The sequence below is a fragment of the Abrus precatorius genome, unplaced genomic scaffold, assembly GCF_003935025.1.
Source record: "Abrus precatorius isolate BTA unplaced genomic scaffold, Abrus_2018 Scaffold6, whole genome shotgun sequence".
Classification (NCBI taxonomy): Eukaryota; Viridiplantae; Streptophyta; class Magnoliopsida; order Fabales; family Fabaceae; genus Abrus; species Abrus precatorius.
The window spans coordinates 22,349,326-22,369,806 of record NW_020874406.1 but is presented as its reverse complement, the minus strand read 5'-3'; the positions used below and the strand labels follow the sequence as shown (position 1 = coordinate 22,369,806).

General features: G+C 31.3%; 3 protein-coding genes across 3 annotated transcripts; all 3 read left to right on the top strand.

The window, feature by feature from the left end:
• The first annotated feature begins 2,896 nt into the window (after positions 1 to 2,896).
• Positions 2,897 to 6,908, top strand: LOC113870400 (TMV resistance protein N-like). The gene is made up of 5 exons (XM_027506992.1): positions 2,897 to 3,384; positions 3,535 to 4,633; positions 4,816 to 5,091; positions 5,201 to 6,025; positions 6,408 to 6,908. Exons 1-5 carry the CDS (start codon positions 2,897 to 2,899, stop codon positions 6,906 to 6,908), a joined length of 3,189 nt encoding a protein of 1,062 aa, XP_027362793.1.
• A 1,520-nt stretch (positions 6,909 to 8,428) lies between these two features.
• On the top strand, positions 8,429 to 11,014 carry LOC113869686. Its single transcript, XM_027506136.1, has 4 exons — positions 8,429 to 8,570; positions 8,930 to 9,052; positions 10,297 to 10,399; positions 10,501 to 11,014. The coding sequence occupies exons 1-4, from the start codon at positions 8,476 to 8,478 to the stop codon at positions 10,729 to 10,731; spliced, it is 552 nt and encodes a 183-aa protein (XP_027361937.1). The 5' UTR covers positions 8,429 to 8,475; the 3' UTR covers positions 10,732 to 11,014.
• Positions 11,015 to 13,934: 2,920 nt separating this feature from the next.
• On the top strand, positions 13,935 to 15,711 carry LOC113868466. The gene has a single exon (XM_027504069.1). It carries the CDS (start codon positions 14,026 to 14,028, stop codon positions 15,505 to 15,507), a length of 1,482 nt encoding a protein of 493 aa, XP_027359870.1. The 5' UTR covers positions 13,935 to 14,025; the 3' UTR covers positions 15,508 to 15,711.
• Positions 15,712 to 20,481: the final 4,770 nt, after the last annotated feature.

The following is a 20,481-nucleotide window of genomic DNA, read 5'->3' as shown; positions in this document are numbered from 1 at the left end:
GTACAAAACAATAATGAAAAGTTGATGATAAATTCAGGTAAGATGACGTTGGGATTTTGATGAATTAAATTCATTATTTTTAGACTACAAACTAAATATAAGACTATGGAAGTGAAACTAAAATAATAATTTAAAGGGTTAAATTCTTATTATTTTCTATTAGATACAATCATATTTGAACTGGATAAAATTATAATAGGTTACATAAATTAAACCAGAACAACTTTTATTAATTGATGAATGTGTTTAGTGGGGTTAAATACTTAATATTTAAATTTTTTTTCAACATATGTTTCTAAAATTGGATATAAAAATTCTTTGTCAACCAAAACAAGAGATTGTTTGAGTTGTGCAAGGATGCAAGGACAATAATGATACTATATAATATTTTTACTTAATTTTAGTCTTTCCAACAAGGTTTTTTAAATCATCCAATGTTCTTAGTATATTGTTAAATGAAAGAGTTTTAGAGTATTGTATAACACTTAAGTCTAATTTGGTTAAATTTTTCAATAAATATTTTAAAAAAATAAAAAAATTTGAACTAAAGTTCTTTCATAAATTAAAATCAAACAATGTACTTTAACTTTTAAAGAAATTAGATGACAAAACTTTTACAAAATATTAGTGCATAAATTAATTTTAACTTATTAGAGGAGTTTGATGTATTTATTTTCTTATAAATGCTTGTTGAGAAATTTATCTTAATATCATTATAAAAAAGATTTTGAGTTGAAATGTGTCATTAACTTTCATACGCAAAACTACTATAATTTTCAATGCATGTTAAGATGTTTTGCATAATTAGAAATACGATTAAAATACTTAAGAAATTTGTACAAACATCTTTTTATAAACTAACTTTTGAGAGCAAATTAAATCAATTTCTTTTAACAATATATCAAAACTTATCTAATTTGAATGTTGGATCCTGATAAATTTAAATGTAAAGGATGTGCATTGTAAATTTTTTTATATGAACTAATTTTTAAGAGTAAATTAAATTAAACTTTTTAATAGTGACAAAATAAAAGACATTATACAAAATAAAATAAAATATGTGAAGATTTAAGTTCAAAATGATAATCATTAGAAAAAATCTTGAAACACAACTTGTATCCTATGATTGATGATTTTTTAGTATAGAAAAAATCTCATCAAACTGGCAATTTTAACAGGCCATTTCGAATTCTCCAAGAGGAAAAACCAAATGTAAATTAGTGTAATTTAATGGTAAGCTTGGATTTTGGACTATTACCCTATGTCTAGACTTGAATGCTATGATAAAGAAGAAGATTGATTATAAGAATGAGAAGGTAATAGAGTAGCAATGCTAGCGAAGTTTGTCTCCCTTGAGCCTTCAAAATTTCTAGCTTAAACAAGTTTTCATGCAAAAACAAAATTCTAGACAGCATAGCAGCTTCAAAAGTTTAAAGAACAAGCACAGCCTATCACATCATAGTAATCAAGTTTAAAACGTGAAAACCAAACATTTTAGATTATGAGGATGATCTTACACAGAAACTAGTATTAATAGGCTTGTGATGCGTTGGCAAAGAGAAAGCTCCTACTCGTGCTGGAGGGCTTGCATTTGAATTGAAATGACCATGATCACTCTTGTCACATCGTGCATGCTTCTGTTTCTTTCTATGTATTCACTTATGTAAATAGCACGTATTAAAAAATATATTTGATATTTTTGTTTATATTAAAGTTAATTTTAATTTTTTTAACTTTTACAATTAATTCTTTCTCATTTATGATAAATATGTAAGATATTTAAAATTAAATAGAGGTAAGAAATAATTTCAAAAGATAATAACTATAATTATTTTGAAGTTTAAAATGAACAGGTAAATAGTTAAGGATGAAATGTCTGAAATGGTTTGTTATTGCTTAAGCTTTATGAAGGACTTGTGATGAACATATCATACAATTAATCGAGGAGTGTGAATGTCAATTTTCCATGCTTCAGTATGGTCCATTCCGTAATCAAATTTGTTATCAATTCAAGCCAACTAGAAATTTCACATATTGTTGAGATAATTAAAGTGAGAAGATGGTCTTGGTTCATGGCTTAGGTTGTCAAATTTAATTATCCTTTCTCATGCAGGTATAAAACTCCTGCAGGGTGTTTACATTTTATTTCAAAATTTTTATAATTTTGGCTTTGCACTGTGACTACTTACTTAGATGACATGGGTGTTTACATATGTACAAGGGGGCTTTCAAGGCATATAAATGACCCTACTAAGAGGTATGATAATGTTTCTTTTCTTTTCTTTCTTTATAGTAATTAGGGAGGAACTTCTACTGTACTCTGGTTGGGTTTGAGTACCCCACGTACTCAGCATATTGGAATTTATTTTGCCTATCAAAACCAATATATAGTGTTCATTAATATAATAATGAAAAATAGCTAGTAGATTGCAGTGAGTGGATAGTTTCATGCATGAACACACACAGAGAAAAGCCTAATAATGAATTGCAGTGTTTAGTTAATTTTCTGCGATTAATTTGTTCCAAAAGCATATTTACATTGTTTGTGCCATTGTCTGCCATTTTTCATGGTCCAAACTTTTCTCGTAACTTATGTTTCTTTTTCTTTGTTTTTTTTTTTTTTCCATGTCTTCCCTCCTGTTTCCTCTTGGCTTCCCAACTACTTTCCATTCACCTACTCTCTGCCTTTTCTTAACCCTTTTTCCAGTTTTCATTTGGTTGACTTTGACTGCATGGAAAATTCATAGACCTCTCTCATTTCCTTTCACCTTCCCAGTATGACACTTCATATTTCCATCTTTCTATATATATCTGATATTTCTCGCTCATTCTTTACAAACCCTACTGCATCCCTCTCATTTTCAATACTCGAATCTTTATCTTAGCTACGAGAACCATGACTATTCCAACATTTTTATCCTCCTCCTTTACTTATGAATGGACTTATGATGTTTTCCTCAGTTTTCGAGGTGAGGATACTCGCACCGGTTTCACTGGTAACCTTTACAATGCTCTACTTGAAAAAGGAATCAACACCTTCATAGATGATCAAGAAATTAGAAAAGGAGAAGAAATCACACCAGCTCTAATGAATGCAATCCACAATTCTAGGATTGTCATTGTGGTTCTTTCAGCAAACTATGCATCATCTACATTTTGTTTGGAAGAACTTGTGAAGATCATGGAGTGCATCAAACACAAGGGAGGGCTGGTTTGGCCTGTTTTTTATCAAGTGGATCCCTCCCATGTGAGACATCAAAAAGGGTGTTATGGAGAAGCACTGGCTAATCATGAAGTGAAAATCATTGACAAGGAGAAGGTGAAAAGGTGGAGGCTTGCTTTGCAAGAAGTTGCTGATCTCTCTGGTTGGCATTTGCAACATGGGTGAGTAACTCAACATGCACTCTCCGTTACCTTTAAATTTGGTTTTATCATTGAGAATTATTGTAGACGTGATTTATTAATATGGAATTAGAATTTAATGTGTGAAACTAGACTTGGTTTTGACTTCACAACTAATTTGTACTTGAGCAGGTACGAATATGAGTTTATGAAGAAGATCATTCAAGAGGTCTCTAAAGAGATTAATCGAACTCCTTTATATGTTGCTAAGTACCCAGTTGGGTTAGAAGCTCGTGTGCAGAAAATAAACTCACTTCTTGATGTTGAATTAGATGATGGAGTCCACATGGTAGGGATTTATGGCATGGGAGGAATAGGTAAAACAACACTTGCATGTGCAGTATACAATGTCATTGTTGATCAATTTGAGAATTTTTGTTTTCTGGCTGATATTAGAGAAAATTCAGTGAAGCATGGGTTGGTACATCTGCAGGAGACACTTCTTTCTGATTTAGGAGGGGAGAAGGAAGTTAAGTTGTGGAATGTAAATAAAGGAATTCCAATAATTAAAAGTAGGCTCTGTCAAAGGAAAATTCTTTTGATTCTTGATGATGTTGACAAATTGGAGCAGCTAGAAGCACTTGCTGGTGGACTAGATTGGTTTGGTTCTGGCAGCAGAGTTATTATAACAACAAGGGATAAGCATTTGCTACATGTTTATGGTGTTGAAAAAACCTACGAAGTAGAAGGATTAAGTCATAAAGAAGCCACTGAATTATTTAGTTGGTGTGCATTCAAAACAAAAGAATTTAATCCTAGTTATATGGACATTTTAAAGAGAGTAATACTTTATTCTAATGGCCTCCCATTGTCTCTTGAAATTATAGGTTCTGACTTGTTTGGTAAAACAGTGTCAGAATGGAATTCTGCATTAGATACATATGAAAGAATTCCTCATCAAAATGTTCATGGAATCCTAAGAGTAAGCTATGATGGCTTAAAGGAATTTGAGAAGCAAATTTTTCTAGATATAACTTGCTTCTTTAAAGGATACAAAATAAATGATGTCATAAGCATGCTACATAGTGGTCGTGGCTCTGCCATAGACTATGTTATCCAGGTGTTGATTGATAAGTGTCTCATAAAAATTGTTCACTATCATGTGAGAATGCATGACTTGATTGAAGATATGGGTAGGGAAATTGTACGGCAAGAATCACCTTTAAAGCCAGGTGACCGCAGCAGATTGTGGTTCTCTAAAGATATTCTTCATGTTTTAAAAGAGAACAAGGTATGTGCAGGGTTTATTTATATCTTGGATTCTTAAATTTTTCATTTTTAGACAAATGCATAGTGGAAGATCCGACTCACAACCTTCTACATTTCAATTTTATGTCAACAGAATTTTATTAGTTCTAAGAAAATGCTTTATAATTTGAAAATTTATCTTAATTCAGTGCTTTTGGGTTAAAGGGATCCGATAAAATTGAAATCATCATGCTACATCTGCTAAAAAATAAAGAAGTGCAATGGGATGGAAATGCATTAAAGAAGATGGAAAACCTTAAAATATTGGTTGTAGAAAATGCTCACTTTTCCAGAGGTCCCAATCATCTCCCAAAAAGTTTGAGAGTGATAAAATGGTGTGGATACCCTGAACCATTGCTGCCAGATCATTGTGATCCAAAGAAATTTGTCATACTTGACTTGTCTAGGAGTTTCTTTTCATTTGACCAACAATTGATCATGGTATGTATTATTGCTCACTATCTTGATACTTTTTTGGTCTTGAATATTAATAGCGCTCCATTTATCAAATGATAAATTACTTACATAGTTATTGTTTGCATTTTTTCAGAAATTTAAGTCTCTGAAGGAAATGAAGTTAAGTGGGTGCAATTTACTAAAACAAGTACCTGACCTGTCTGGAGCACCGAATTTAAAGAAACTGAATCTTGATGATTGCAAGAATTTGGTTGAAGTTCATGATTCTGTTGGATTCCTTGATAAACTTGAAGTGTTGAATCTTGATTATTGTACTAGTCTCGAAGTTCTTCCTCGTCGCATCAACTTAACTTCTTTAGAAACCCTGTCCCTTAGGATTTGTACAAGTCTCAAGATTTTTCCAGAAATTTTAGGGAAGATGGAAAACATAAGGTACATTTATTTGAATGATAGTGCCATAATAGAATTGCCTTTTTCAATTGAAAATCTTGTTGGGCTTACAGTGCTGACTCTGAATGGATGCAATGGGCTACTTGAACTACCAAGTAATATTTTTACACTTCCAAAACTTGAGATCTTGCAAGCCAACAGCTGTAAGGGGCTTGCACATGTGAAAAAGGGCAATGCTAAAGAGCAAGAAACAATGTCTTCAAATGTGAGAGATGCCAATTCTTTTCCATTTGAAAGAAATGCTAGTTTAGGCCATTGCTGTCTCACAGATGAATTTCTTGCTACCCTTCTTCCTTGCTTGAACCATGTGACACGTTTATACCTTATTCATAACAATATCACAATCCTTCCATCATGCATCAATGCATGTCACTCTTTGATGGAACTCTATTTGGATGGATGCAAGGAGCTGAGAGAAATCAGGGGGCTGCCACCAAATATAAGACGTCTCTCAGCAGTAAATTGCACGTCATTGACTTCCCAGTCCAAGGGAATGTTGCTGAATAAGGTATCAAGTCTTTGTTTTCTTCTTCTCTCAGTCTTTCACCAAGTGCATAAATATACAATTTGATCCCTGAAAGTGATATCCTAAGTATATCTGGTCCTGGAAAGTTTTGTTTTGTTACAATTAGTCTTGAATGTGTTTACATACTCACATCTCAATGCTTTCTTCACGAAAATGTAAGCAAAATGAGAGTAAAATGTGAGCAAAACTAACACATTTAAGGACCAAATTATACAAAGCAAAACTTTCAGGGATCAAAGATAACCTGAGAGTCACTTTGAGGTACTAATTTGTGTATTTACTTTTCACAAAATAGTAAATTAAAAAGTATTTTCTCATGGTAACCATTTTTAATTCACAGTTTTAAATTATTTGTAATTGACAGGCACTGCACAAGACTGGGGATACATGTTTCTGTTTTCCAGTACCAGCATCAACTATCCAAAGTTTATTCCATCACTGTAGCAGGGGACCATCCCTTTCTTTCTGGTTCCGTAGGGAATTCCCAATGATTACTCTCTGTGTTTTTGGAGCTTTGGATAGCTGTGGTTGCTGTGTACTTGACCTGTTTGTTAATGGCAGTCAAAAGTTCCTTGAGCAGTTCAAATTTATGACTATAGATGATTCAGTCCAGATAAATCATATTATTCTGTTCAATCTGCAGCTCCAATGTCACAGTGATAAATTTGAAAATTTATGCACTATGAATGGATGGAACCATGCTGAGATTTCATTTTCCGAAAATAGAACAGATATTGAATGGATGGGAGTTTATGTAAAGGAACAAAAAAGCACAGAGGATATTCAATTTACAAATCCTGAGAAAATGCCGATACATCATTTTAATGGATCACAGAAAATAGTTACAAGTTCTGGTTATGTTTAGCTCTGGATGCTCTTGTCTGAGGTCTAACTATCCTTGTTATGAATAATTAAGATAGGTTAGTAGTTAAAAAATTGTGAATGCTGATAAATATTTTTATTGTTTATGTACTTTGTGCTCCTCTTATTTCCATTCTCTTCTTACACATTCTGCTCTAAGCTAAACTCGTCACACACTTATAGAAGTGTGTCTTGAAAAATATAATAAAATATGATGCAGCAAGTTTCTATTTAGGAAGAAATGATCATGATTGATGTTGGGAATATAATATGCATATGATTCAAATAAACCACATCAGAGCTGGCCAGATTAGGAGTTAACCGCTACTATCATGTATGCTGTAGATGCTGCCCTTGGCTTGATGTACACTTTTAAATAGAACATGAAAATAACAATAAGTTAATCAAATCTTGTCAGATAACTTCTCCTCACATGCAACGTTACACATATTAAAAAAATCTTAATAAATAAGGATTTATATATAATATTGTATATAATGTTAATTTTTTGTATATTCAAATAATGAGATTGATCTCAAAAAATTGTTTTGACCTAGCTATGTGGATTGGATTTGAATCAAATAACACCAATATTAAACTAAGTAAAATAAAACTTCAATTTTCTTTTTATTGAAATCGAATTTTATTAATTTAATTATTTAATTTAAAATTCTAATAAATTATAGTAAATTTATAAATTTCATAACTTAAATGCCAATTGATACTTTATTATCATATTATATTTTAATGAATGATATATTATTTAAAATTTAAATAAATAACTACTATTGAATAATACCCATGATGTCTAAATTACATAAATTTTATATATTTAATTTTCATAATAAAATTACAAGTTTAACAATTAGATTCTTAATAATATTTTATTAAAAATAAGTATTAATAATCTATTTTTTTATACATATAATATTATCATCGTAATTATACACGTTATTATTTTTTTCTTTTAAACTTCAAATATTCTTCACTTAAAGCAATCATTTTCGAGCTAAGTAAAATTATTGTATGAAATAAATTTTTTTCAAATATTTAATACAATTATATTTACTAGAAATTAAATTTAAGACCACGTATTACATTTTAATAAACGTACAAATAACTAAATTATATTTATAACTCAAAATTAAAATTAATATATTAAAAATTATTTTTAACTGAGTTCTATTTGTATTGAAAATTATAGTAAAAATATATTTGTTATTTGTTATTTAATAATATTGAACAAAAGTTCCGCATGCATACTTTTACGCAATATAAAAGTAACTTCTAAAGTAACCTTAGTTTTTAAGGTTAATTTTAAATATATAAAATAATATATAATTTATTGATTTTTACTTAAAAAATCGTTTTTAAAATAAATTATTTTAAAAGTAGCTCAATTAAAGCCTAAACCAAACCGTTTCAAATGGGCAATGAACCCGGTTCGCAAAAAAACCCGGTCTAGTCAGTGGGACACTGTTATTTGACCCATCTGTGATTTAACTTTTGGTTCTTGCAGGCTGCAACAGCAAGAGGTGGCATCGTAGCAACGAAGGAGAAGAAGCTAAACGATGTCGTTTATGAAAGGAAATTTGCTTTCTCGAACCCGGAAGCTCGTGAAGGGTTTGGCCAAGGCAAAACCCATTTGGCTCAAAGCCATGGAACAGTTAATACCCTAATTCAGATTCAATCTCTTCGATTCGTGCCTTTGCATTCTTATTTTTGTTTTTCCTTTGCCCATTTGGGAATCTCCCATCTGGGTTTCCATCACTCATGCCTCATTTGCTTCAAAATAGTATCTTTTCTCATTATTTGTTATCGCTCATTTCTCTTTTCAAAATTTATTTATTTTCTTTATTTATTTTTCCTGAATTAAACAAGGATTATTATGGTGCTTGTGATGTTCAATTTTCCAGTCTATGATTTTTTTTAAAATGTTCGTGAAGCATAATGATGATCCTTTCTATTTTATTTTTCCTTGAAGGGTGATAATTTGTGTAATTTTTTTTTTACTTTGTTTTCCAGAGCGCCACCTGCAACGTTTCCTCGAGCTGAGGCAAAAATTCAGACCATCACTCTACCTGAGGATGTTTATGTAAAGAAGTTCTACAAAAAATATCCGGATTCTAAATATCATGACCCCATCAAGTATTGTCCTTTTTTCTTGTCTCGATAGTTTTTCTTCCATTTGCAATCATGCATATAATCTTCGTTTTTGTATTGTGTGATGTGCTCTTTTGTGATGTGTGTGGTTTCGATGTGGTAAGATATACTAAATTTTTATTATTATTATTATTATTTTTGCTAAGAGATATACTAAATTTTTATTCATGAACGAGGGGAAATATCGGACCTGTTTGGTTAGGGAGATTTTTTGTTTATATTTTGTTTTTTTTTTTACTCATAATTACAAAAAGATCACTTTATTTTTACCTTTTGTTTCCTGTTTTTAAATATCCTTTGTATTAAATGGTCAACACAATGAAATTGAAAGAGCAAGACATTTTCATAAACTAAAGAGGCTCTTACTACCTTTCAAGTTCCAATTTGATTCATAGTGGAGCAGTAAGAAAGAACTTGTTTGCTTGTTTTAGTGGTTTTGGATGGAAAATCTTGAATGTGTCCTGCTCTTGAGCATGATCATTTATCTGAATGTCTGAATAAACATGTAAACTGCTTAGTCCAGTTTAATTCCTTACATTAACAGCTAAAACATGTGTTCAAAAATTTGAGTTCTGTATCCTCAATATCAATTATGTTGTGTTAGGGTGTGTTTGGATACCTAGCTTCATTACATGCTGTTTCAATAAGCTTTTATTTCACGATGACTTATGCTATAAATTTTACTATGAAGCTTCTTGGAATAAGCTAAAAAGTTTATTTTGATAGGTTATGCTGAGAAGTTTGTTAAAATAAGCTTAAAACTGGTGTTAACCAATTACCTGTTTCACAACTTCTCACTTGGACTCTGCGAAATAGTAGATGTCTGTGTCTTTGTTTCTGCTATCTGGTAATTGTTTGCTTTCTTATGTTCTTTTAATGGTTGTGAGATACTCAAGTGTTCTTTTTCCAACAAGTATGGTTAGATTTACTTGGTTTCTTAAAACTTATTTTGAGTTTTATATTCTTATTATACATGCTGTATGCCAAAAATATATATATATGCTGCTTTTGTCAATTCACTAAGAATTCCTCAATGAATGGCGGTTACTAATTGATGGGTAATACATATTGGATGTTTAGAGTTGGTTAATTTTTGCAGTTGCCTCCATTTGCATCAGGAGAACTTTTAAATAGGCTCTAGCCAATGTCTAGTTGTTGATGGAAAGAATGAAGTAGAAGCTTCAAATGCATTAACCACTTATAGTTACAAATGATTAATTTTTCAACAGGTTTAATGCTTTTGATCCCCCTCCATCTCGTATATTTGGCTTGAGAGTTCTTGAGTTGAAAGATCAGGGCGTTAGTGAGGAACAAGCAATGGCTATAGCTGATGTATGTAACCTGAATTGGTTCCTGAATAAGCAATCTCTTCAATTTGTTTTACCCTTTTGTCATCTAATAATCATTTGGACTTTTTCACTTTTGCTTCCTAGATGGAATATGTGACAGAGAAGAGGGCAAAGAAGAAAGCATATATGCGTTTGAAAGAAATTGCACGTATTCAAGGAAAGAGACTTCCTCCAAACCCATATCCTAGTCCTATCAAGGAGATACAAGCTGAGGAGAGGAAATATGTTCGTGATCGTTTCTACAATCCGAAGATACTTGAAATTGTGAAGCAACAAAAAGCTGAGTCAATGGAGAGATTCAGAGGGAATGATTAGTGAGTTTTATGGGGGCAAAATTACACTACATTGAAAGTTTGGCTCTTGAGAAAATTAGCTCTGACAATAATATTTACCCTTCAGCCACTGAAAAGTGCATAATTTTTCCCTGATATTAGTTGAAGTGTTTAATTGGTTTATTAGATCAACAGCAATAGAGAAGTTTTACCAAAGCTTCATGCAAGCACGGTTTATTCCAGGCTACCCATGTAGCTTTGTGAGTACTTGTTTGGTTTAAAGTTAAGTAGAATTGATTTCGAGCCATTGAATATGACTAAGATACATACCTAAATTAATCTGAACCACACATTTTTGCTGGAGCATGTGTTTTTCATTAGTATCTAATACTTGGCCTTTGGCAGATGCCTTGTTTTAAGTTCGCATCTGTTGTCAAGATTTTTTCATTAACCAGTTTTTCAGAGTTTCTTTACATTTGCCGTGTCCATCATAGATTACTTGCTACAGAGGGTTTGAAAGTATCTGTAGCACGAACTATGATACAAAAATTTTGCCTCTGTTTTTGGAGTTTAATAAATCATAGTTAAACCGTTCATTATGAATTTTTCATTGTAAATTTGGAATAATTTTTGTTTTCTGTCTTTATCGAATGTTGTCCCACTTGCAACAAAGTGATTGTAAATTCATTAGTCTTTCTCTAAAATATTTAGCAGCATGGCTTCCTGTTGGGGGAATTTGCATGGTTGGATCATTCAAGGTTTTTTAATGAACTTTGTTGGTTTAATTGTATTGGAGTAAAATGATCTGTTGATACAACTTATGGGGGGAAAGGAAGCTGAGAAAATATAAATAACGATGTACAACATTGCATATAATAATAACCTATTTATAGCATGATTTTATTGATAAGTGTATCATTTAATATCATAATGCGTTCAAGTGCATTAAATTTTGTAGTTTTCAATAGAAGCATAATGTATATATGCTATTATCACGTACAACAGGTTAAAAAATTAGTATTAAAAAATGCATAGATTTGTATAATAAAAATGTTTTCTAGTCAACTTTTGGTCTGTGCTCAATTGTAAGAATGATTTCCTTTGGAATATAAAAACAATGCTTTTGAAATAAAAATTATAAAAAGAGTGAATGGCACTCACCACCTTCTAAGTTTTGAAAAATTACACAACGCTAATTTTGCCCCCAAAATAATATTCCACCCGAATTGAATATGTCTTCTTCCTCTTTCCCTTCTTACACCTCATATCCAAAGCATATTGATATCTATATTGTCAACTACTACAGAAGAATTTGTGATTGTGATAAGCACCAATGAAAAGATAAATCTCATGTTCTCGAGGAGAATTTGTCATACAGACCAAATGAAGTGTATTTTGAGTACAAAGAAAACACAATATTATATATTTTTTATATTAATGTGTTGTGAAGTGCCACGTAAGTAAAGATAGAATAACACCATTTCTTGGAGGGAGAGTTATACCATTTCTTTATTTCCTTCCAACCTTTGTTGTTAAAAGACCATTATATTATATTGTGTAAAGATATTCTTTAGTGAACACTTTCACTGTTCTTGTTTCACAAAAGTTCTAGACTGCAACAAAATCAAACCAAAAGAAGCTTAATTTATATAAATTATTGGCTTTATATCCTTTTCCCCCTAGAAAAAAACAGCACCCAGTATGCCACGTGTCAGTGATCCCGCAATATTATCAGGAGAAAATTTTAGAGTCTATTTGAGTATTCTCTTATTGTTTGTTGTTTTTTAAACCATTTTATTAAAATTGTTTTTGGAAAGATTAAAAAAATATATGTTTTGTGTATTTGTTTTGTTTTCTAATTTCTAAAAATGTTTCTATATTACCAAGCAGATTTTATTTTTCAAAATTTAAATTTTAGAAAGTAGTTTACAAAACAGTTTTGAAAAATAAAAAATTAGAACACATCAGTTTTGTGCTAATAAAGGTGGTGTACTGGTGGAGAGACTTATCTCTTAGTTTGATCTTAAAGAACTCAAGTTTAGTAAAAAAAGAAAAAAAAAAACATGTAGATTTTCTCCTAATATAATTAGATCTTATGTGTGTTGATATTATTATCGAGCAGATGTGTTTCGATGTTTTATTTCTAAGTAAAAAATAATATATGTATTTTACTCCAATAATAAAAATTGAGTAAAAAATAACGTAATTTAAAAAATGAGATTATATTATTTACAGTCAAATTGGTTTTTTCTTGATAAATTTTAAAATCGATTTTAAAAGAATTGAAAAAAAAAATACAACAAATAAAATATGTCACACTTACATCGTAATTCATGCCAACGATGAAAAATCTAAAGAGGCTCCTAAAGAAAATGATCTAAATTGTCTATGATATTAATATTGGTATCACAAATTTGCATCCTAAACCAAAGGGATCTAATTCCAAAAGTGGAGAAGCAAGTGAGACACAATAAAGCCGTTTCTTAAACGTGCTTTTTGAATTTGTGACGTCTAAAATTTGATCATATTTGAGACACTGACATTTTCCTTGTTGGGTTAAATACACCACCATGCCTTGAAATCTTTTGACAGCACGACATGCTGCCCCAAACTTTTCTCATTCTACAGTTATAATTTTTTAAAATTAAATTTTGACACCATTTTGGAATGTAAAATAAGTGAAAGAGAGAGAGAGAAAATAAAATGAAATAAAAATATAATTTTTTAAAATATATTTTTTTTAAAATTTTAACATTTAATGTTATTAATGTATTAAATTTTGTGATACATTATAGTTTTTTTTATAAAAAAGTATTATATATTTTTTGTATTGCATGCCCTTAAAGATACATTAAAAAACTCTAAAAAAAGAAAAAACAAATGTTAAAAAAAAACATGTGTGAAAATGTATGCACTATATATTTTTTCATTCACTTTCTTTTAATTCGTTTTTTTTTTTTACTTTCATTGTCCCCCAAAACCTTTTTTATTTAAAATTTTATCTCAATAAAAAGTGACTAGTATTTAATATTATTATAAACTATTAAGATAAAACTCAAATTTTAATTAAGATATAAATAAATACAAAAATAAAAATTGCATCTAAAACATGTGCTACTATAAACTGCCATATAATTTGGAACACAAGCACAAAGGGTCCTCTTCTCATTGCATTTCTTTTCCACCCTTTCTTTGTTGAACTTGCACCACACAAATACATAAAAACTTCTTTTTTTGTCTCGTTCAAATTCCGTCTTCCAGTTCAGTTTTTTTCAACCTGTCACCGTCCATTCAATTGGTCCTCAAACTCTGTGGTGTGCATCGCCATTCAACAGCCATGGACGCAGCACCATCATCATCAATGGCACTTCCTTCATTGTTACCCCGCAATGCCCTTTCAAAAGTTTCCATTTTCCAACGTTTGACAACCCCAACAACCTTAATTCCATCATGGGCATCTTCCACCAAACCCAACACCCTCACTTTGGTCTCCTCAAACCCTCTCCTCACAACCTCAAAGTTCCCATCTTTCTTACGTTGTTCCACAAAACCAGACACAAGCGCCAACAGTGAGACACACAGCAAGCCCAATGATGAACCAAGTTCAGTTTCCAAGGCACATGAATCAGATGAAGCAAGTGAAGCCTTTTCTTATGGTTCTTCTTGTGCTTCATCACCTTCAGAATCACGATCACATTCTTCTTCTTCAAGAGGGTTGGTGTTTGCTTTGGGTGCTTCAAACTCTTGGGACAGTGCAGAGGTTGGATCACCAGTGGTGAAGAGGTTTCTGAGTGATGAAGAAGAGAGATGGTACATGTGGTATCATGGGAGGGCTAAAGGGAAACCTTCTTGTGATTTGATAGGGTTGGCAATTTCAAGCAATGGGGTTCATTGGGAGCGTGGAGGAGGGGTTGCCAGATCAAGTTCTGATGTGGGTTTTGTGATGAATTGTGGTAAGGATTGGTGGGCTTTTGATACTGGTGGCATTAGGCCTTCTGAGATGGTGATCATGTCTAGTTCTAGAGTTAGAGCTTCAAGTGCTGTTTACTGGCTTTACTACACTGGCTATGGTTCTGATAAGGTGGAGTTTGCTGATAACTCTTTGGAATTCAGTTTGGAAAACCCTGATAGTTTTTTCAATTTCATCAATGATGGCAATGGAAAAGTTTTCAAGTCCTTGCCCGGTTTGGCTATTAGTCAAGATGGGAGGCATTGGGCTAGGATTGAAGGGGAGCATCATAGTGGAGCATTGATTGATGTTGGGTCTGAGAAAGAGTGGGATTCTTTGTTCATTTCTTCACCACAAGTTGTTTACCATGGAAATGGTGATCTTAGGATGTATTATCATTCATTTGATGTGGAAAAAGGGCATTTTGCTATTGGGATTGCTAGGTCAAGGGATGGAATCAGGTGGGTGAAGTTAGGGAAGATAATGGGGGGAGGAAAGGCTGGTTGTTTTGATGAGTTTGGAGCAATGAATGCGTGTGTGATGAGGAACCGGAGTGATGGAAACTATGTGATGGCATATGAAGGTGTTGCTGCTGATGGGAGGAGGAGCATTGGTATGGCTATATCTCCTGATGGGTTGAAGGAATGGATGAGGCTTCAAGATGAGGCAATTTTAAAGCCATCGGACAAAGGCTGCTGGGATGATAAGGATGTTGGATCGCCGTGTCTGGTCAAAATGGATACAGAAGAAAATGAGTGGAGGTTGTATTATAGAGGTGTTGGAAATGGAGGAAGTGTTGGAATAGGAATGGCCATTTCTGAAGGGAGTGATATTGGAAGTTTTAGAAGATGGACAGGTTTCCATGTATAAAGCTAGGTGTAAGCTATGTTTTGTTATCAATTTATTTAAACAAAGCCTAAATACACTGTCTTCATTCTTTATGAATTGTAATTTTTTTTTTGTTGAGTTTGGATAAACTAGTTTTGTATTTAGCCTTATTGCTGGTTAATACAATTCTTGTACAGTAAGCTTTGAACTGAACTTGTCCTGATTTTTATTAATATTAACACCTTGTTGCTCCGAACTACAGTAGGAACCTCTTAGCCATAAAATTTAACATTTGTCACCGTAAAATGGCATTGGGTAGCAAATATGCAAGGCAGAAAGTCTAACATTCTATTTTTAATTTAATTGTCTCTGATTACTGATCAAATTATATCAATCATTTGGTTTATGTCGTAACAATAGTTCTCTTTTCCCTGAAAAGTTCCAAATTGCAACGTAGAACCTTGGTACTAAAGGGGCCATGTTTGAGAATTGATTTGCTTAGCTTAGAGAACTGTGATGGTTTGTTTTGCTGTGCAAATTGCGTCAATGAATGGTCACTTTATTCCATAATCCTAATGTTTTATGGTAAGCTCTTGCATCATATAATCCCAATGTTGTCGTTTGTTGAACATTCTTGCAAGACTTCCATCTTTGTTTGCTGTTTTATCTGCTTTGGTGTGTATGTTGAGTGGTATGTTACTACGCACATATTTTTCGTTCATGAAACGTTCCTTAGGCTACTAAATATTATAATATATACAAAGCTTAGCGGGTTCCATTAAGATTCGTGTTATGCATGTTGAATGTTTGGTAATTCCTTTTGACAGCAAAAGTCATGTTTGAACTCTACTGCAAATTCCCCCGTACTATTGTTTCTGTTGATTCCCCTGCCCCTACCATGTAAAATTGGTTATTCTTTGAACAAGATAGCTCAGCAAAGGCAACCTACCTGGTTCTAAGTCATGGAACAGAACAGTTCATCTCTTTCCCTATCCATGTCAAGTTTATCTTATCACTGGATTTTAGATCCATTATACTCAATCAATGCCATTCATGTTGATTTCTTATTTTTCTTGAGTCGTTTTCGAATTACTTTCTGGGTGAGGCCAGTTTTCATCTAAAATGGTATCTTCTTGAATTTTTGTTAAATCTTAGTTTTTGAGTCTAATCAAAAGGAGCATTGCGCAATTCATTTTTGAAAAATGATACTTTCTTTTCTGAACGCAGTAAGGATTATGATGCTTATCATATTCATTTTTGCAGTCTTGGTCTACACGCTTCAGGTTAATTAATAATTTTAGTCTAGGAACCATACTTGTTTTTTTAATAATACTTACACAGAATCAGCCAACATTTATTTGAACATAGTATTAATCTTTTTCTGGCCTTCGTTTACGAAAGGGTTGAAAATTGTCTTTTATCTGCGTGTGTATGTGCTGCCTTTGACATGCCCTCTAGCTTGGAAAGAATCCTGACATTTATTTAAAGTTTTAGAAGAAAAAAAAAAGTGCAAATTGAAATATTGTGATCATGATCCCATCAACTATGCCCTTTCTCGTCTGTATAATTTTATAGATTGCAAGGCATGACCATGAAGGAAAATTTTAACCACCAACATTTGATTCCTAGTATAGTAGCAAGAAAGGACATTTGGAATTTTGGATTTGGATGAAATATTTGATCGTGTTCTGCTCTTATGCCAAATAGATTATGTAGACCAGTTGTGTTTCTAACACTAACAGGCACTTAAATGGCAAAGTTGAATTTGATGCCTAATGTTAACAACCAGAATCATATTTTCGTTATGTCATTGTTGAAAATTTTGAATTCTTGATTTTACTGTTGTTCACAAAAACAACAGTATTCACTGCTAATTTTTTTTTAGAGATTACTTTTTACAACGCCCATTTTTTGTCACTTCCAAAATTTAATTGCGTCTGTCAAAAAAGAAAAAAAAAACTTAATTCTGTGTTTGCGCTTATGCAGACTTGCGCTTTTGAGAAGTGACTGAGTTCAACATGGAAGTTTACATGTGAACTGTGTAACTGATAACCTGCTTCACAAATTCCCATTTGTTGGACAGTGAAAAAATGGTATTTGTTTCTACCATCTGATGATTATGTGCTTTTTCTTATATGTTTCTCTGATGATCGTGATGTCCCAAGTGCTCCTTTTCCAACAATTTGGAAAACATTAACCCGGTTTCTTAAAATTCCTGTGTTTTATGTAAATATTAAGAAAAGCTGATTTTATCAATTTGCTAAGAATTCCTCAGCAGATTAGTTGATGCTACTTTATGGGAAATATGTCAAAATCTAGTTGATAATGTTGATTCCATTTGTGCAAAGAGAACTCCTAAATAAGGCCTACCCCTTTTATCACGTATCGTATCATATGCTTTATAAGAAATGACATATCGTCAATCCAATGCGAATTGTATCTGATACTCATATCGTATATGTTGGTAATATTTCTTCTTTACTCTATCACTGTAGAAATAATATCTTATTTCTCTTGAAGTTATTTTAATTAAAATTATTCTCTATATCAAATTATTTTTTGGTGGTAAAATTATATATATTTTTCTCTATTTAATCCAATAATTTATAGTGACATATGAAACGAATACCGAATCTCTTTTTAGAATGAAACTAAATAAAACGAATCACTTTGATTGTGGAATCAATGAAGATATTGATTGAAGATCAGAGTTGAAAACTATCAGCTCGCTACAACAATCTCTGGCACAATTTGAAGAAATGGAACAAGTTTTTCAAAAGAAAGGAATATTTATATGGGTGTGAAAAGAAGCCTGCAAGTGGGCTCTTGTTAAAAAAGAGAGGCACCTAACTAAAGGGAATGAATGAAACTAAAGATTGGTTCATGTTTTCTACGTTACTTTCCTTGATGAACAAGAATACTATTTCTTTATCATCTTTACGATCTGTGCCGTTTATGCGGTTAGCCAAAGAATTATTAAATTAAGTAAAGTTGATTATTCAAAGAACACATTCACTGTCCTGGTTTTGGAAAGGTATGAAAAAGAAAGAAACAGCATCATGTGGTTGATTTAATTGTACGAGGATGGTTAAATATACAGCATCTTTGCTGTATATTTTTGTTCTACTACTTACAAGAAGTGATTGCAGGTTTAAATATCTACTGATCAAGGAAATGAAGCAAAATACAATAATTGTTTTGGATATTTTTATATTGAATCAAGAAAACTATCTTATATCCCAAACTTGAAGGTAAAAAAGAGAGAAAAGTATAATTTTTTAATTTTATTCTTTTTTGCAATTGAAATATAGTTAACATTTTATCTAATTATAAAAAAAATGGATTACATAAAACAAGCTAGTAAGAAATGTACTTGTGAAAATAGCTAGTCATGGGATTAAAATAACTTTTAGTGGAATCTGAAGCGTATATTTTTATTTCTTACATGTATCCTATTCTCTAGTATTGAATAAAGAACAATGCTAGAAACAGGTTCTAAATGAGCTATAGAAGTCATGGGATCGGATAAATTTAGTGCAATCTGAAGCTTATATTTATGTCTTACCAATATGTTTCCTAGGTTGGAATAATATGCAGAATGCTAAAAACTGGTCCTATTTAACTCATCCGCAAAAGCTAATTAACCAAAGTATTAAGATAAATTGAAGTGTTACCATACAAAAGAGATGAATTAATTTATCAAGAGAAATTCTCTAAAGTTAAAAATTAAACAACATTATTAATAAAATCAATTTACCCTTTAGGACAATTACATTAATTACAAATTATATAAAACAAAAATACATTAACAGTGAGATTGTTTACTATTTTCTTTAGGTGAATAAGATTATCACTGATAGGCACAAATTGCTGGAGTGATTGAATTCATGCAACCAAAAAGCCCAAAACAGTGCAAATTTAAGAATGGTCCGGGCAGTAATGTTGGTGAGTTTTTTGTCCAATTAGAAATGGGCAGAGCAGTCGATTTCGGGTTTAAGATTTCTTACCCGAATGAAAGTGCCTATTCCTAAAGAGGGGTAAGAATATATCTTTTAACACATTTCTAATCATCAGTTAAATTTTATTAAAAATTATAAAAATATAAAAAAAATTATTGAATTAAAAATAAAAACTATTAAATTAAAATAATAAAAATTTTATATTTTAAATAAATTTGGGTAAATAATTAAAAGTGTTAAAAAGAAAATAAGTTAGACAATGTAGGGTTAACAAATTTATTTTATACCGACTCCATGACTAGGTTGGAAAAAGAAAAAAGTTCTAATTATTCACTGTTCATGTCTCACTTCATTCACTCTGGCACTCTAACCACTCCACCACCTCTGTACTTGTCTCTGTTCTCTTGTCTCTTTGTTAGGTTTCTTGTTTTCTTACTTTCCTTCTCTAATCTCTCTTCATAATTATCACTCTTTTATTGAATTATTTCTCCTTTGTTTCCTCTAACATTATTATTTACTTTTTAAATACATTTTTATTTATACTGTTAAAATAATGGATGAATAAAATTAAAAATTTATTCCAAAAAAAATAATATTTTCTTTCTCTTTGAAAAATAGTTGTTTAAAATTATGACACAATAATTAAAAAATATATATAATTCTTTAAAGTATTATAAAAAATTATTATACTCATTTTAGAATTTATTTATGCAATAAATAAACAAATAAAGAGAGAAAATAAAAAATAAATTTTAAGATAATAATTATATAGGGATAAAGTTGGAAGAAAAAAGTTATTTTACTTTAAAATTGTAAAATGACTATTATTCTAAAGAATAGTTAAAGAGAGTTATTTTTCAGACAAGTAGTTGAAAAGAAGAAGAAAATAGTATTTAGAAACATGTAATGAAGCTGGTTAATAAATGTTTTGGTGATTGGAAGGGTCCATTGCCAATTTTTAGAGGGAAACGATAAATCTGCGTAAATATGGTGAACTTAGAGGGTTTTTAGTTGTGTTTAGGGTAGAAATGCTCATTATTACATGCATCTGTTTTCT

What these genes read in the sequence shown, in the direction of transcription:
- LOC113870400 (XM_027506992.1), top strand. Translation starts at nt 2,897, where the DNA reads ATGACTATTCCAACATTTTTATCCTCCTCCTTTACTTATGAATGGACT. An exon ending in GGTTGGCATTTGCAACATGG is followed by an intron (nt 3,385 to 3,534) that starts GTGAGTAACTCA and finishes GTACTTGAGCAG; the next exon opens with GTACGAATATGAGTTTATGA. An exon ending in ATGTTTTAAAAGAGAACAAG is followed by an intron (nt 4,634 to 4,815) that starts GTATGTGCAGGG and finishes TTTGGGTTAAAG; the next exon opens with GGATCCGATAAAATTGAAAT.
- LOC113869686 (XM_027506136.1), top strand. Translation starts at nt 8,476, where the DNA reads ATGTCGTTTATGAAAGGAAATTTGCTTTCTCGAACCCGGAAGCTCGTG. An exon ending in TGGCTCAAAGCCATGGAACA is followed by an intron (nt 8,571 to 8,929) that starts GTTAATACCCTA and finishes TTTGTTTTCCAG; the next exon opens with AGCGCCACCTGCAACGTTTC. An exon ending in AAGCAATGGCTATAGCTGAT is followed by an intron (nt 10,400 to 10,500) that starts GTATGTAACCTG and finishes TTTGCTTCCTAG; the next exon opens with ATGGAATATGTGACAGAGAA.
- LOC113868466 (XM_027504069.1), top strand. Translation starts at nt 14,026, where the DNA reads ATGGACGCAGCACCATCATCATCAATGGCACTTCCTTCATTGTTACCC.